Consider the following 17,656-nt stretch of genomic DNA (forward strand, 5'->3'; position numbering starts at 1 on the left):
ACTGTTGGTCGGACAAAAAGAGCACTGTGAAGGTGTCACTTCTAATTCTGTGTTATTGCGACAGCTCTACCTCAACAAACCACATTAAAACTCTGCTTTTTACATTAATGCATAATATAACAATGTAGTATATAATAGCAGTCACAGAGGATCATTTACTGCATGGAGTTGTTTTATTTTTAATACTTCAAGTACATTTTCCTGATTATACTTCCATACTGTTATTTAAGTATCAGCTTTAATGACTTTTATTTGTATTACACTATTTTTTTTACAATACGGTGTTCGTACTTTTATTTAAAAAGGATCTGACAACTTCCTCCACCGATGACATTTTGTAATTAGCTACTGCACAGAGATCACTGACATGTAAATACACAAATAAAATAATCATACATGTTGTTAATAGAGACACTCTACACCAGAAAATAAAAAAACCCCTGAAAAATAAACCTCAGCTCCCTCAGGTGTGGAGAAGCACAGGACATAAAAACAAATATTATCTTATAAAAACAGTTTTATGCTGGGCTGTACTGTACATATTTGATTTACTTTCCTCTTTGTGTTATAATCTCACTGTTTAGATACTAACAGTATGTTATATTGCTATTCTGTGCTTGTGTTTGGTGATGCTCAGTTTTCATAACCTGCTTTCATATTTTCTGTATAGTGGCTGTTGTACACCTGTGTATACGCCACACACATAATGTATGGTGTCGTGTAAATTGTCCCCCATTCACACTTCCTCACATAAATGTTGCACCCCTGTTAGATAACCTTACAATTACCTGCAAATAATATCTGTATAAATAATTAATATATCATTCAATTCCCTCTACTTGTAGGCGATCGGGTAATACATGCCTTTTAGAGACAGATTTATCAAATTAAATGTTTAATATCAAAGGAGAAAACACAGCTTCTATTTCCATCAGCAGTCACTGAATATTCAACAGAGTTGAGATCTCATTTTCATTATTACACAAAGCCCTAAAAGCACATCATTGTAGACAAGAAAATTGCAGCTCACACTGAGTTTAACCCATTTTTCTTCCTCTGCAAGGTATTAAGATGCCATTTTGCGAATTCTAACTAGAACCCATCAACAAGGAACATCTGAAATGATATTCATAGAGGGCTGACAGCAACATCTGTGGCATTTTAATTCTCCAATATGTAATGCCTTTGGGAAATGATTCATGGGACGACGAGAGCCCAGAATATTCAAATGAACCTCGCTCTGAGTCGGCGGACAGCAGTCTCAGATTCTCCGCGTTCGACGAGGCACCCATGCTGTTTTTAATGGCAACGCTTTAAAAAGCTCCGAATCCAAAACAACAGTGTTACAGTTCATTAATGACAAGATCTGTGTGAGCGGACGGATAATAATGTTCATGCTGTATTTAGTTGTGCATCCGCTAAAAATGAAACTAACAAGTGTTACAACAAGCGTCTCTTCTCTCTATTGTCAAAAAGAAGCTCTTAACATTTTGCATAATTTTCCTCCTATTATCAGTCTGACAGCCACTTGTCTTCCTGTCATTTCAGAGCCTGTTGATACCTCCCTGATCTGCAGTCGTCCCCAGTGTTTCCTGCAATTCAGCACCGCCTGACCTCCGCATCCACCTGTGCACCTGCACCCAAACCCATATAATCAGCTCTTGATTGCAGTAAATACACACACAAAATATCTGTTGTGCATTCTGCTTTAATGATCCTCCCCTGTTAACTCTGTGTTACCTGCCTGTCTCTTGAGTTGTGCATTTGAATGTTTGACTGTACCTGGTTCACTGAGCCATGAAGGGTTCATTTCATCGCTGCCTCGAGAGACGAGGACAGGAGGGGAAACACGAGCCACTGTCTATTCCGCCCAGTAAAAGAGCAAGCGAGTGTTGAGCAGTTGTGAGGGCGTAGTGAGGGTGGAGCTCATGCTCGTCACAACCCCTCGCTAGTAGTGTCACATTTGTGTACGCGGGGCAGTAAAGCATCACTCACGAGGATGCTTTTCCACTCACAGATACCCGGCTGTGCGCTCAGATCACGTACAGGTGCCTGATTTCCATAAGCACAGGGTTAAAGACTAATTAAAGGCCGTAGGGAAGGTCACTTTCTCACTTTTTGTAGTCTTTTGCTTCTGTTTCTGTGCAGCCAACCCAGGGCCTTTCTTCAAAAAAAAATCCCCCACAAAATAAAACAAACTAAAACCCTTGATGTTTTCAGTACAGGCTTTGAAGCAGTCAGGTCAGCCCTCGCATCTTTATGTCGAAGTTTCTCTTGTTTTCCCTGTAAAACTTGTTTATTCGTGGGTGTAAACATACATTTATCCAAAAATGATCTGCGGTGACTAGATAAGTCCGCCCATCAAACTGAATGGCGCTTGACTGTTAGCTTGTCATTCATAGGTAGCAGAGCAACATAGTAAGAGGTGTGTGTTTAGATATCAGTTGACAAAAACTGTTTTTATTTCTGAAAAATGTAGCTGAAGTTTATTTATTTCTCCCTCATCCTAACAATGCAAAAGTGAGCAAAAGTCATATGAGCTCTGTATGAACTATATTTGTGAAGCCATGTTTTTGATATTGAATGATCATAAAATCTTAAAGTTCCCTCCAGAAATGTTTTAGTGTGCTACGATTGATATTTAGACTAATATGGTTTTACCACATAAAAAGTTAAAAACAAACGAAAAGGGGCTGCAAGCACGTTCACTCTTTCCTACACATGTACATTAAGATGGTTAGCGTTAGCATTAGAGGAAACAAAGGAGAGAGACATTCAGCCTGACATGTTTCAGCCCCAGACTCAGATGAGGAATCTGAGTTTGTGGTTCATTTGAATCTCAGATTTTACAGACGTGCACAGACATTTCCCCCCTTCAGTGGAGGAATGTGAAAACAGTTCTCTAGTGACAAACTTTGCACAAGTAAGTGAAAGGAATAGTGAAGGTCAGACATTTTAGGTGATTCAAAATTCAAAAAATACATTTTTGAGTGAAGGTGATCTCAACTGCAAGGATTTCATTTAGAAATCCATCTTGTAACATATTCTGCTTAGGAAACACGTCACATAACAAACTAAAGCCAACGTAGCTGTGACTTTAAAGTCAGCATGAACTTTGAACTTTAGACTTTTTATGTTCCCCGGTTCTTAATCACTGAGCGGGTAAAAAAACACGAGCAGATGTGTGTCGAAACTCCGCTGGTAGATTTAGTCACAGTGTGGAAATGTGACTTTTTAAAAGCCACTTATCTCTCTTATTCATTGCTATCGATTATCTGTCTTTTTGTGCTGTGGGTCAGTAAAAACTATACCTCTTATACCTTTAATTAAAGAGAGAACATTAATTACTTCTAATCGCAGTGACTTGTGTAATTACAAATTGACTGTAATGTTGTTACAGTCACCCCCTCCTCTCTCTGCGGCTCGTGAGTGGAGGCCTGGTTGTTCAATCTTCATTCCATTACTGGACGGTCAATATTTGTTTCTTTTCTGGTGGCTGAATCCATTAACTAAGTAAAAAGGGGTGATACTGATGAACAGGAGGGATAAATGCACAAAGACGTGAAATGAGACCATGGCCCTCAGGTCCTCTGGTGAGCTGATCCAACTGTCTCAGCACAGGTCTTAATTCTGACCCCGAGGACATCTTCAAGACCCGAGCTGGAGGAACCGAGGCGCTTAAAAGTGCGTCTGATATGTATTCAGGTGCTCCACTGTTGAGTGATTTAAAACCCAAGAGCAGAATCTTAATGCCTAAACTAACCCGGAGCCAACACTTCGACTTTGAAACAGGTGTAACGTGGTCTCTTCTTCTGGTCTTAGTCAGCGCACGGACTGCTGCATTAAGATGATCTTTAGTTTATTCAAAGCTTTCTGGGCAGAGAGCATTACGGCAGCGGAGCCTGTTAGAGATAAAGGCATGTATAACCTTTTCGGTGTCTGACCGTGAGAAATTACTGCACCCTGGCAAGAGTCCAGAGAAGTTATTTTGGGGCTGTTTGTTCATGTAGGCTTTAAAATTCAGATCAGATCACGGGACAAAAAGAGACGACGGGAAGTTAGGTGAGCTGTGGCTGAACATGTAGCGCTCAAGATCTCAGCAGAGATGTTAGTGGGCAATTTATAGAATTCATTGCAAGGAGTAATGCCGCTAAATTTACATTTTATCAAAAGGCCTGGACTAAAAGAATCAGATTCAGATTTATTATTACTCTCCACCACACAGTGTGGTATAGCATTCTCTTGAAATGCTAACTCTTTTAGCACATTAGCTAACTTTCTACCTAGTTGTATGGTAAACTGTGAAGTGTCGTATACGGTATATTAAATGGGTTGAAATTCTATTTAATATATAATCTATGGTTGAATTAAGTTGTTTCTCCTCCTCAGACTCGAGGAAGCTCAGACTGGCTGCAGGAACGCTGCAGGAGCGCAGGATGAGCGCAGCATCATGAACTGACAATAACAAGTGAGGACTCGCTTGATCAGTTGTTTTTAACATGTTTCCTTAATCTCTGATGACATATAATGGTCATTTTATGATTTATTACAATAAATATACTACAGATTTCTTCTTTAACTTTTTCAGTCCTGGAGGGTTAGTGATCGTACATATTTAGAGGTGCTTGTATTTTCTTCAGCCATTGTTTAAAAAAAAACAAGCCAATGAAACTTGCTGGTTGTTCTATTGTGTGTTTTGGGAATTGTTTTGCCTCCACTTCAGCTGCACCCACAAAAAAAGTCATAGTGTTTACTAGCAGAAAAATGGTGTATAGTCTCCAAAATCTCCAGACTCCTTTTGCCAAAAACAGTAATTTCACCTCACAGAACACAGGAGAAAATATAGTGTACACTTACACACAACTAATATTGATTAAATAAATGTTGTTTTTTGCCAACTATCTGCTATAGGTAATATACTGAGGAGATACCTGTTCAAAACATCTGAACTATCCCCTTAAGCAAAGTGGTACTTTGAGATAAATGCTAACATGCAAACAACAAAAAAGTGTAAACATTTTAACTTTTGTGAAGTATAATGTTCATCATGTTTACCATCTTATGTTAGTGGGTTAGCATGCTAACATTTAGTGCTAAACACAAAGTCCAGGTATTCTAAATTAACCAGATATTTCACAGGAAAGTGACCTTAAATCATCAACAAAAACGTTGAACACGTTTAGTGATGATAAACATTTAGATTATTGGTACGAAGCAGTTAAGAGTCTCATCTAACTTTAATAAAAGAGTCTGGTAAAAGCCATTAGGCAGCAACAGAGGAGCCATTAATGCCTCTGATTTCTATCACGTCTTAAATAAACACACCGGGCCGATTTATTTAGGGTGGAAGTATAGATTCCCAGGGCCAGGTGCCATCGATTCAAACATTCCTTTTTAATATGTGCAGTAAAATAACTTAACTAGCAATCAGTTCGCCTCCTCTGCATTTATCAGCAAGACCGTCACTGTCTCGTCTTTTTAAAACTTTTTACTGGTTATAATTTACTTATTTGGTTTTGCTCAGTGGGAACACTGATTGTATTTACTGCTGTCGAGTCTTCTGAGTCTTTATTTCATGGATTGATGATCTGAGTCAACTCGTATTGTGTCAGTCAAATCTCTACGCTTTTATTCATTATACGCAGAGCACCACAGGACAAACGGCATAGCAGGCTGTGGACTCAAATCAAGTCTCACACTGACCACAAAACTGCCGCTGATGGAGGCAGAGGAGGGTGACAGGAACACAGGGCAGCGTGACTCCAGTCTGTCGGCTGCTCTGATTCTCTCTGCTCCGGTGACGACTGTCAGGGAAGTCGGCTAAACCACTTTTAAAAGCAGAAGGTGGTCCGACCTCCTCTGCTGCTGTCCACTGTGATCCACTCTTCAGCTGACAGCAGCTGCAGTGGCCTGGCAGGAGAGACGCTCTGTGGTGCGCTGTGATTTTATAATCGAACTATGAGCAAGAATCACAATTTTACTTTCTCTGACTGTGTGGAAATCTGATTCTTCAACATCAAAAATGTACACAGAAAGAGATTAAAACATGAGGTAAATTAACAAATGAGAGTCCTGCAGGCTGATGTCGGAGTTTACTGATAAAACAAGGAACCAATAAATGGTATGGATGTGATGTCACATTAGACGGCGTCGCTGTGGTTACACCCACTGTGTGGCAAAAGACTACTGAGTGGCAGCGCTAGCTTTTCGGCTTGATGCCCACAAACACAAAAACACACATCTAAAATGGGAGCTGTTGTGTGTTTTACTGAGCAAATAGATTCAACAAGAGATCCTTTCACAGACTGCCAAAAGCTAAAGAAAAGAGAAATAAAATGAGTCTCTGGAATCCAGGTGCTGAAATGTGGATTTGCAGTTGCCATTTTTTAGTTAGGTATGTTGGATTTTGGCAGTGTTGCGCAAGTTCAGTGAGCTGAAAGTTCACACAGATTAAAACCAACTAGTTCATGTTCATAGTTTATAATTTTGAATTTTAAGTTCACAGTTCCAAAAATGAACTAACTTGAACATCAAAATACTGATGAAATTTTCATCTAGGAACTCGAAATTCAGACTTTCCAGTGCAAATTGAACGCCCCGTAATATGTGCGAACTGCAGGAAAATGGAGAGGGAGACGAGACAGAGGAGAAGAGGAAATATAGCACAGATTTTTCAGTCTGGTTATCACTGCAACACAATCTTCACTCTTCAGTGTAGTTCATACACTTCAGGCTGCAACATCAAGCAAAGTTTCGGTCCATATTCGCACACTCTGCCTCTCTGTGTGCTGTAATCACACTTTGTTTTTATCAGATGACAATGTGTGCACCGTTATTTCTCTCACTATGCACCAAAAATATGAGCACGTCCATTGAATGCCACACTTTTAGCCTGATTTTTGGGGCACAAAGTTATAAACAAGCACTGTATTGACATTTATATTCCGTGCCACACTCGTGCATCGAATTGCGCATTATCAATGCTGCTGCATGCGAAAAATGTCCGTCCAATAAAATAAGAAATAAAAATAAGTCCACAGCTAACCATAACATCCACTGGTGTCCTCGCCACTTTAACGTCACCAACAAATCCCACCTCGAATGGCCTCTGTGGTTGAATCTTTGTATTGAACAGCCAAATCATATCATACTAGCATAAGTCTGAATCGAGGACAGAGCTACCTAAGTAATTTATTACAGCAGCAGAAGACGGTTAGAGTTTAGCATCTAAGGTTGGACTAAAAAATCAAATGGTGATCCATCTGATTGCTGAGATGCAAACTTGCTCTTTCTTGAACATTCAAACTTTTTTGTGTATTAATTTGTATTAATATCCTTGTGGACTCTTCATGGTAAAACAACTCTCTCTCAAAAGTGTGCAGACAAAAGAAAGTGAACAGGAGTCTGAGAAATAAGATAAGTAAGACAAAAGCTGATAAGGAAATCAATAAGCTGTCAATTGCTCCATGCGCAGTCACTGCTTCTATTTGTAGCTTTTTTGTAGCGGGAAGACGGAAAGCTAAATTAGGTTATGTGAATGTGCTTGTGAAGCGGGGATTTGTAAAAACTTTATTACTCCCTGGATGTCACTGTCTGCGAACTGTGAACAGATAACGGCAGACAATCTGAGTGTACCTCCCATCCACCCAAACGCACATACACAAATCATCCCTCTAATGCCTCCACTCTGGATAATTGAGTTTTCTCCCTCTGCACTGCTGACAGAAATATAAACACCCCGCTGCCATAAAAGCCCTCTGTGAAGCTTTTAACACTTTATTCCCCCGCTTATTAACCAAGACTGTGACAGCAGGAAGAATACGCCGAGAGTTTGACGGAAAGATCAAACCATCGTTGTGTGAAGGAATGTGCACCAGCTGGGCAGCCTTAGAAGAAAAGATTCTAGCCAGAACAATAAATGGTTCTTTAGCTTGTAACCACTTTTTGGTTCCCATTAGAACCTTTTATAAAGGCTCCACTTGGAGGCTTTTCAGGGAGCTCTACCTAGAACCCAACATAAAGGGTTATACCTAGAACCATCCGTGAAAGTTTTGGTTCCACCAAGAACGCTTTCAGGGGGTTCTATCAGAACTTTTTTACCTTTTCAGGCTGGCAATAAGAACCCACCCTACCAAGAACCTTTTCATAATCCTAGGGTTTTAATGCAGAACATCCTCAGGGCGTTCAGCCAAGGACCTTTTTTTTTTAATACTCCAAAGATTTTAATCCAGAACACACTGCAGGGTTTCTACTGAGAACTAACAGTTTTATCTAGAACACACTCAGAGGGTTCTGCCGAGAAAATGTTTATATTATGGTACAAAGAAAGGGTTCTTCAAGTGTTCTTTGGATGAAAAAGGCCCTTAATGACACCTCAAGAATCTTGACAAACCCTTTCCTCAAAGAAAGGTTCTTCAGAAGCAAACGGTTCTAGCTAGAACTCCAGCCACTCAGGAAGAACCCTTTTGGAACCCTTATTTGCACCAGAAGAGAAAGCAGAAACAAGCGGAGGAGGAGAGGAAGATAACAGGGAGGAGCGTGTTTGTCAAAGCCGTCAGTTTGGTTCACGGGAAAATAATGAAGACCACCGATTTCATAAGTGCTGTGAGACTCGGAGGTGATATTCCTTCTCCGGATTCGCGCTCGAGGAGTTGCCAAAAAACACATCATAAGGACGCCGCCTCCTGACCTCCATTCAGCCTGAAGCATTAATACAATTACAGCGTCCAAGACGAGAAAGGGGATTTGGGATTGTGATGTATAGCTGATCCAAATCGACCTTGACTGCGAAATGGAGGGATTAGCGCCGAAGAACATTTTCTTGGCACCTTGAGGAGTGTGTATGTTGTGTTTGCGCATGCATATTTTGACATTATAAAGAGGAAACACAGAGCTGTCAGTATAGCTGCTTTGGTATAGAAGCTGTCTGCTGTCAGTGAGAGTGAGTAACGATGGTGATGACTCACTGCCAGTCTAACCTTGACTCTCTGACAAGGCTCTATTGGATTAAAATGTCATGGATGGCTTCTCCTGACGAGCTTCTCTAACTGGCAGAGGAGATGACATAAACGCCGCGGCTCGTACTTCACGTGTTCTTTAAAAATAGATCCATTGTTTGCACATAATTAGGGGATAATCATTCGTGAGGTTTATTCATTTCTACAGCCGTCACACTAGATGGAAATTAGTTTAAGAATGATGTGCGGAGCGCGATCGCAGGATGTTTGATGATAAATGTAAGTTCCAGGACAAACACTGCATTTGTAATACGTCAGCCGTCCACGGCGCTGATTTATTTAGAGTTTGAGGAGCGTGTTCGGCTGCTGTCCATGGTGCTGACTCTTCCTGGTTCTGTCTGAGTCTGAGCTCTGCACCACAATGTCCCACCTATCTGTTTCCTCCATCCTGCCTGCAGTATTTCTGTCAGACTGTATCATGCATGTAGTTTTTTTTCAGTTGAATAAGATTTGGCTGCTCAACATGAATATTCGACAATTCGTTCAGTCCAGTGCACCACGCTCTATTTCATCATTCTTATTCTTATTTTTTTCCAGAGACACTTGCTTTTTGACAGCTTTTTTTGTTATCTGTGATGCAAAAATATCAGATATTCACACAGAAATGTAAAATTTTGATATACAAATGCCAGCGCACTGCTGAGCTTCTCTCGCCAGGCTGGTGACAGCTCTGCAGCCGCTGTCCGGCGTCACCTACCCTGCACCCTTGTTCCGTGTACAATGACGTAGATAAAAAACAAGAACCACTTGTTTCACCGTCTCTCATCAGTTAACCACCAGCGCATGTTGTCACAAGGATGTTTTTGTGTGACAACCAACATAAAATATACTTATGATTCCCCTTATTTATAATTCCTTATTGAACTGTTATCATGTGTATTTTTATTTTTTAAGCTTCTGTCTGTTTTATCCTGTTACGGTAATCCAGACTGACTGACCAAAAATAACTTTTTGATAAGTGTTACTCAGATCAGCCGACAGTATCTTATTTATTGCAGATGTATCGTATCAGCATAAACTTTTCACTGATAAATGACTTTGCAGTACAGACTTCAACTGGCCTGAGAGAAAACCAGACTTCTGCTTCTCCTCTTGGCTCTATTTTCAACCTTTAGAAAATTAAGTGCATGACAGGAGACTTCAGCCAATCAAAGGTCAGTCTGATAGTTGACTGTTGAGTCTTGTTCCCAAAGTAGTGTTTTTTTTTAACTTAACTAACTTAAGATGTGATTATACACACCTCGCTTTCAGGTACCCCTGCAACATTTTTTAAATATCTTCAAAATTAGTTTTTCTTTTCAACACAGACAAGCCTAGCACATAGCTACTGGTTGCATAGCAACTGGTGGCATCTCCCACATATTGCAAGTATCACATTCTGTCATCAGTACTGGGGTTGTGTTTCGGAAGGAAGAAAGTGAAGTGGAAAAGTCGCCGCAGGCAAAAAACACTTGAGGAGTTTTCAGGAAAAATGTATCAACTCTTACTCTGCTGTACCTCGGAGGACAAATAAAGTGATCTGTCCTGTCTGAACACAATTGAACTTAGTGCTCAAGGATTTTTTAATTATGAGCTCAGTCTCAAATCTTACGACCACCCACCTTCAGGTCCCTCTGCCTGGCATGCTCCATGTCCTGCATGGAGCAGCAGTGGACCTCCTGCAGACGCTGTTGTCGCCTCTGGTGCTCCTGCTGCAGCTCGTCCAGCTGCATCCTCAGGTGCTCCCTCTCCTGGCTGAACTGGTGCTGCAGCTGCTGCAGCGACGACTGCGACTGGGACAGCTGCATCTCCAGGCTCTGCTTCAACAGGGAGATCTGGAGAGGAACGGACAGCGTAATAAACGTTGGACTGGGAGGGAGCTGAGCAAACCGCTGTCTCTGCATCTTTGCATACATATACTTTTTAAGAGGAAAGGGAGTAGCTGGTGCAGGAAGAGCCAGAAGTATAAAGAAGTTTAGGCTGTCTCTGAGGAGCAGCATCTTTATGCAGCAGAATAACAGAGAGGGGCAAAGAGGGGGCGGCAATCAATTAGTCTTAAACAAATGTTGCCATATGAAGATGTTTGCAGTTCTTTAAAGCCTCGAGCAATAAAGTTGTACATAGTTTTTGTAAATAAATTGTTTGCAGTACATAATAAAATCTGGTTAATACTGTAGTGCAGTGAATGCGGCACTAGAATTCATTGTTGGGAGGAAGCAGCATGATTCACCCAATTAGTCTGTCTAGACAACTTAAGACAATGAATGTTTTGGAAAGTGTGGAGATAAAAAAGTACAACCTTGTACAAACTGCTTCGCCAGTGCTGTATTTAACCGTGTCTATGCCAGTAAAGCAAATTTAATAAAGACGCTTGTTAGGAAAAGGAAGGACCAGCCGCCGTGCGAAGATCACACATGTCCTCTCTGCCCAGGAACATTAACACTTGTTGGCAGGGTATAGAGCTACTTTTGCAGGGAGATGATAATGTTGTCTGCTTAAGTCCCTCAGAGAAAACTCACAGGAAGGAAACTGAAATTAACTTTGAGAGCAGCTGGAGCCTAAATGATTAATGTATAACACTTTGAAACATAGTTGGAATAAAGATAAGTTCATCGTCTTTTGTACCAACTTGCAGATCATCATACATGGGATTACCACGCACGACAAAGAACAATTCCTGGTGAAGGAAGAAGAGAAGCCAAAGCAGCTCAGTCCCAAATTTTATTATGACTAAGACATGAGTCATTAAATGTGCATGTGAAGTTGGATAGCTTTATTAACAGAAGCATATGGTGACATATGCTGTATTCTGACCCTGTTATTAACACGTTTACTTGCTCTGATACAGTTGGGTTTCTGAACTGTGAAATGTTTCAGGTATGGAGGGTGAATATTATTACTGAGACCAGTGTTGATGTTGGGGGGTAACTGGGTGTCGTGAAAAGGGTAACAGGTCTCGAGTCATGGAGGCAACTATAGTTTCTTTGCTGTTTTAAACCTGATATTTAAGGGTGCTCCGATCAAATGTTTTGAAGCTGATGACTGAAAATCACACTGCACATTAAGTAAAAGTTTGCAACAACTTGGAAATCATCACAGAGGTACTTGGTTGTTGTACAAGAGTATGCGGTTGAGTTTGTTGATAATAATTTGATGAGATAGTTTTGGTAGAACCTTTAAAAACTGCCTTTGTAGAAACTGATGGGATATTATTAGGATTTTAGCATATAATTATAAACAAAATAAGAAAAACTGAAATTTGCCTGTTTTAAACAATCTATGTGGCCATTCGAGTGTAGATTTCTGAGTTTATGAAGCGTGAAGTCCCTGTCGGCACCCACAAACTTTGTCATACATCTAGGATTTACTCAGCAGTGTGGAAATGAGAGAAGAGAAAAAGTTCTGCAGCTGCTAATTTATACAATGTAAAATGTCATAGGCTTAAGCTAATGGTGACTAGAAAAAACCAATGGATTTGTCCATGAACTACTCAGTAAGTTATTACTGAGCCAAAGCACAGAAGAAGAGGTTGGCAGTATCTTCTGCAGCTGATTGTGTTATCAAATGGAAATTTTATCATGGAAGACTTTTCATCATCGTCAAGAGAATTGATATAATATCATGTAGCGATGACACTGGTAATTTACATCCCTACTTTGTTCATCAGCCCATATCTAAAAGCGTCTGTCTGCCATTTGGTGGATGTATTGCACAGTGGGTTTGTCAAAGCTCTACTGGAAACAGACCTGATAAGGGCAGTGAAAAAAGAACGCAACGCAGTAAAGTTGTAAATCAAAACAATGAGCTCAAAGATGCTAAAACCCTCTGTAAAGTGGAGCCGAAGGGAACTGAAGAGTCGGGGGATAATTCTCTGTGTGGTCGTCACTACAAACACACCCTCCTTCCTTTGAAAATCCAATCTGGAGGTGCAGAGGTGCTAATTTCATGGTTTGCTGCTAAGTCTAAATTACAGTGACACTAATATTTACAAAGCTGATACACGCATTTGTAATTTATTTCTGAAAACATACTGTGAAGCATCTTGTGTGTGAAGAAAATTCTCATGGCACATTTTGTAACAGTAAAATATCTGCCCACGTAACAAGGCATCACTGGCACTAACATAATAATCTGTTAAATATACCGTCTGGTGGAAGAGAGTCTGTCTCCTTTGATTTCCAAACAGGATCTTCTATCAGGAGATAGGCCGCTAAATAAATACGGTTCAGCTGATTGCGAAGCGTGAAGTGGACGCGCTAATCACTGGATGGGAGCTGATTGACAGCACGGCCATGACGACCACCAGCAGCTGATGCGCACGGCTCGCCAGACTGAACATAAATAAAGCCATCGACAGGGTTTGTGTGTCTGTGTGTGTGTGTGCACGATGACCACAGGAGAGCTTAGTCACGCTACATTAAGTTTACCGGCCAGTCATTAGCAACATCAGCCTGCTCCGGTGTGCTCACCTCCACCACAGCATCCGATAATGAATGTGTGAGTGAGTTTGTCCACCAGTGCGAGAAAGGAATGAGTCGGTCTGGCATGCACAGGAGGGCTTACAGAGGCAACATGAGAGGCAGTTGCACTTATTGTCGTACTCGTCCCCCTCTCTCCCTCCCAACTGACTTTTTTTTCTTTTTTTTTTTTTTTTACAACTGGTATAATTACAGCCATTCAACTAGAAGCTGTAGGCAGCTGGTATTTTGTGTTCAGGGAAATCCACAGCCCAAGTTGAATATTAAAACAATCTTTAACCAGTAAATGAGGGTACCTCCACTTAAAGTCCTCCATGCTCACATATTACACATGTTGCAGTTTTATAGACTGATTCTGGCATCTGTGCCACTCAGATTATCACAAATATTTTTGTTTAGGCCAGAAAGTCAATAGATTTCTTGTTATTTGGGTGTTTTTTAGGCTCCAACAGAATCGCAGAACTGCAGAGAAAGCTTTGAAACAACACTTACATAAATAAAAAAAAGCATAAACAGTGATTTTTGTTGTCCAAAAATAGACAGTATTTCTAAAATTCTAAACTCTCAATTGCAACATGTGCTGTTAAAGTGTTACAGTTAAAGATTAGTGATCAACTCTTTTAAGACTTTGATTTTATGCATCATTTATTGTGTTCCTTTAAAGGGTAATTTGTGTATTTTTCAACCTGGATCCTGTTTCTGTGAATATGTGAATAATGGGGGCAACAATTTTTGAACTTAGTCCAGTATTGACAAGAGAGAGAGAGCACTGCAGCTGGCAGAAGCAAAACTGAGCTGCAACATAATCCTTACCGGCAACTGCGAAGTGCGTCAGTGCACCTCCAGTAAACCTGCTTGTTTTTGCCACTGACAGGCTCAGATTGCTATTTCAAGCATCTGACAACATTATGGAAAAGATCCCTACAGAGCCCTTTTATTTAAACACAAACAGACACTAGCTCCTTTTACGCAGCCTGTTCAAGGCAGGAACATTGCGCCTTTATTCCGCATCAGTGTCTGTATTAAAGTTAGGGAAGCAGAATGGGGTGGGGGGGCGGTTTTGTTCCACCCCTTATATGCAAAGGGAGGAAAAAATAGAGGCATAACAGAGCCGGATAGACATCTGTGTAAAAGGGTAAGGCGACATGGCGAGTCACGATGCTGATGTTCGCTGCAGTTTGTCACAGCACTGAGCACTTTGTCACAAATGAGCAGATGAGCAGAATCACTTGTTGATCAGAGGACTGTTGTGTTATGTCGTGTCTCTCGATTTCGTAATGCCAGCAGGCTGTATAAAATGACACGTGGGGGCGGCTTTACACTGGCGCTGCTTGGTGAGCCTTCATTGTAGTGATATTGCTGGAAAATATTGCTTCTGTTGCTCTGTTCATAGCGACCAGACTCCCTTTACAGAAACTGTAATTTTACCTCTCTGTTTTACTGGTGCTGTTTGGTTTTTAATCCTTTAAAACACCAAAAGTCAAACAGTGACACAAACAAAACTAAAACACCAAAGTCACACAATAACACAAATACTAACTGACCGAGGCAGTGGTAGACCAGCGAGGTAAAATTACTTATTTTGTCAATGGAGCCTGGTTGCTTTGAACAGATTAATAGAGCAGCGGTTTCTTTTTACACAAAACATATTTTACTCTTTAAAAAATGTCTGTCTCTGTTTGGATCCTCACAATAATACTGTCAGACATTTACAATAATCTGAGCAAAAACAGGCATTTTTAGTGGACTTATTTTAATGGTGCTCAGTTGCCTGGAGGGATTTTATTGCCAGTCAGTTTCACATCAACCAGAATACTGTACCAATTTCAAAGGTTTCATCATGGTGTCAGTTTATTCCTCTCCTTGTAGTTAAAAAGGCTAAAAAAGACCAGGAGGGAGGCTGGTCAACACCCAGGCACTCACTGTGCAGTTCATGTATACAGATCCATTGGCGGCAGTGTTACTGTACCTGTTCCAGCAGGTCCTCCACTTTCCTCTGCCAGCTCTCCCTGGCGTTGCTCATTTCCTGCTCCTTGCTTTGTGCCAGTTGAGCCAGTGCTGAGGCCTTGTCCTCCTCGTGCTCCTCTCTCAGCTCCTCGCGTAGCTTCTTACACTCCTGCCTACAACACAGCAACACACACAGATATTACGTTTCAGGTGCTCGGATAATGCTGTGTAGCTGCTGTTATCTGTTAATGTGATGCACTAAACCTGCAACAAAACCTACAGCAGTTCTAACTGTGGACTGAAAAACCTCCCAAAGAGCCAAAAGCAAAGTCTCTCATATACAGGATAAAATGAACATACATATAAACACACAGACAAATACAGTACATACATATGCAAGACAGAGGAAAAAGAGCACAACCAAAGTAAACAAAACTAAAGGCAAACACAGAGTATTTACAAAAAGTCTAACCTAAAGAAATGAGTTTTCAGCAGCTACTTAGAACAAACCACAGATTCAGCAGATCTGATTTAATGGGGAAGGCAATTCCAAAGTTTGGGAGTTACAACTGCAAAAGCACTTCTGGATTTAAAATGGGAACGGGGAACTGATAAAAGGCCTTAATCAGATGAACAGAGTGGCCGAGAGCTGGAACAGGGGCTCAACAGCTCTGCCATATACGCAGGGGCCATGTCATGCAAGGCCTTGTAAGCGATAAGCAAAATTTTAAAGTCAATTTTGTCTTTTACTGGAGGCCAGTGAAAGGAGGCAAGAACTAGGATGAAGTGGGACTGATGACTAGTATTTGCACCAGTCTAAGACAGGCTGAGGAATGCGAGTAAAGAGGGAGATACAGTAGTCTAAACAAGATTATTGAAGTACCTGAAATTTCATGTTTGTATAGGTTTGATTTTTACAGAATTTCCAAATGAAGGAAACAAGAGGTGGTTTTGATGTTGCTGGCAAGGGGGCAATATAGAGAAGGAAAGCCATCTTGTAACAGAGGCGAAGCAGTCGTGACGGGTGCTAAAGATATTTAGGTTATGAAGTTTAACTGAGAAGTAAACTGCATATGAAACGGCATTGCTGTGGTACCAGATGCAAGTGGAGGAGTTAAGCAAAAAGCCCAGAGGTAGCCGATGTAGTGAAAACAGAAGAGGTCCAAGGATTGACCCTTGTGGGACCCCATGTAAGACAGAAGTATGAACACTGGGCTGTGTTAGACAAGTACGAAGAGAACAGTACCACAGGTACCAACCAAGTTCAGAAAGCAAAGGGTAAAAAAATACAAAAAGGGGTAGACCACATGTTCACTGCTATATAGCCTTTAGACTCTTTAGCTTTAGCTTCTATATGTTGCGCTTTGTTCACCAGTTAGACACTAACTTTGTCTGTCTGCTGCTTGGTGCTGAGCAGGTCGGTTTTTTGAGCTTTTTGCTGAAAACCACTGCCTGTTGCTGCCAAAAACGATGCTATGCCAGAATGAGCTGAAAGACCATAAAACACTCTGAGGGCAGCAGCAGAGTTGGGAGATAATTCTCTGTGTTCATGAGTCATTTGGCCTATTATTAATATAAACATATTTTTTAGTGCTAAGCTCTCTGAGTGTTCTTTTGTACGGACTTTGCTACAAGAGCGCTATTCCTTGTCAGTTTAGCTAATATGATGGTCCGTTCAACCAGTTGAGTTACTTTCTGCACCATTTTTTAAGCTGCAAATTTGATTCAGAAAACTTTTCTTTTGATTGAATTAAGATAAAGTGGTGGTAAGACCTAAAGGATTACAAATTTTGAGTAAGTTTCAAGTCCCTGCAACTTTATTTTTATGCTATACCGGCATGAAGTGAAACCATCGGCTGCTTAGATGATAAGAAATCATTATAAAAGGTTATGGTGCGCTTTGGTAAGTAAATACAAATTATAGTGTTTTACATTTGGCACCTTTTGTATTTTTGTTGTTGTTCCTTGTTTTTGTATTGACATAACTTTTTATTGTGGTTCACAAGCTCAACAGCAATATCCAGTGAAAGCAGAAACTCAAACAAACAACCAAAACTACCCAACAAAGGTAAAGGTGCTTCAGAGAGCGCAATATTCGTTCTGGGGGAACAATAAACGGTCCGTTATCAGACCTCGACGCTGCATCTACCGAGCGACCATCACTCTTTAACACTGCTGCTAACAGCTCTTTGCATGGCTGTGTGTGCGCGCTGCCAATGTAATAGCTGTGTGGGA

General features: G+C 40.8%; 1 protein-coding gene across 2 annotated transcripts in view; it reads right to left on the reverse strand.

Annotated features, from left to right (window-relative positions):
* fam184ab (family with sequence similarity 184 member Ab) overlaps positions 1–17,656 on the reverse strand; it is a 210,165-nt gene that overhangs the window by 58,241 nt on the left and 134,268 nt on the right. For both annotated transcript variants that reach the window (XM_084737868.1, XM_084737867.1), the window contains exons 13-14: positions 15,444–15,594; positions 10,619–10,831 (exon numbers count right to left, since the gene is read on the reverse strand). In XM_084737868.1, coding sequence (XP_084593994.1) covers positions 10,619–10,831; positions 15,444–15,594 — 364 coding nt within the window. The remainder of the gene's footprint in view (positions 1–10,618; positions 10,832–15,443; positions 15,595–17,656) is intronic.

This window comes from Lutjanus erythropterus, chromosome 15 (assembly GCF_056507025.1).
Source record: "Lutjanus erythropterus isolate fLutEry1 chromosome 15, fLutEry1.hap2, whole genome shotgun sequence".
NCBI classification, from domain to species: Eukaryota; Metazoa; Chordata; class Actinopteri; order Lutjaniformes; family Lutjanidae; genus Lutjanus; species Lutjanus erythropterus.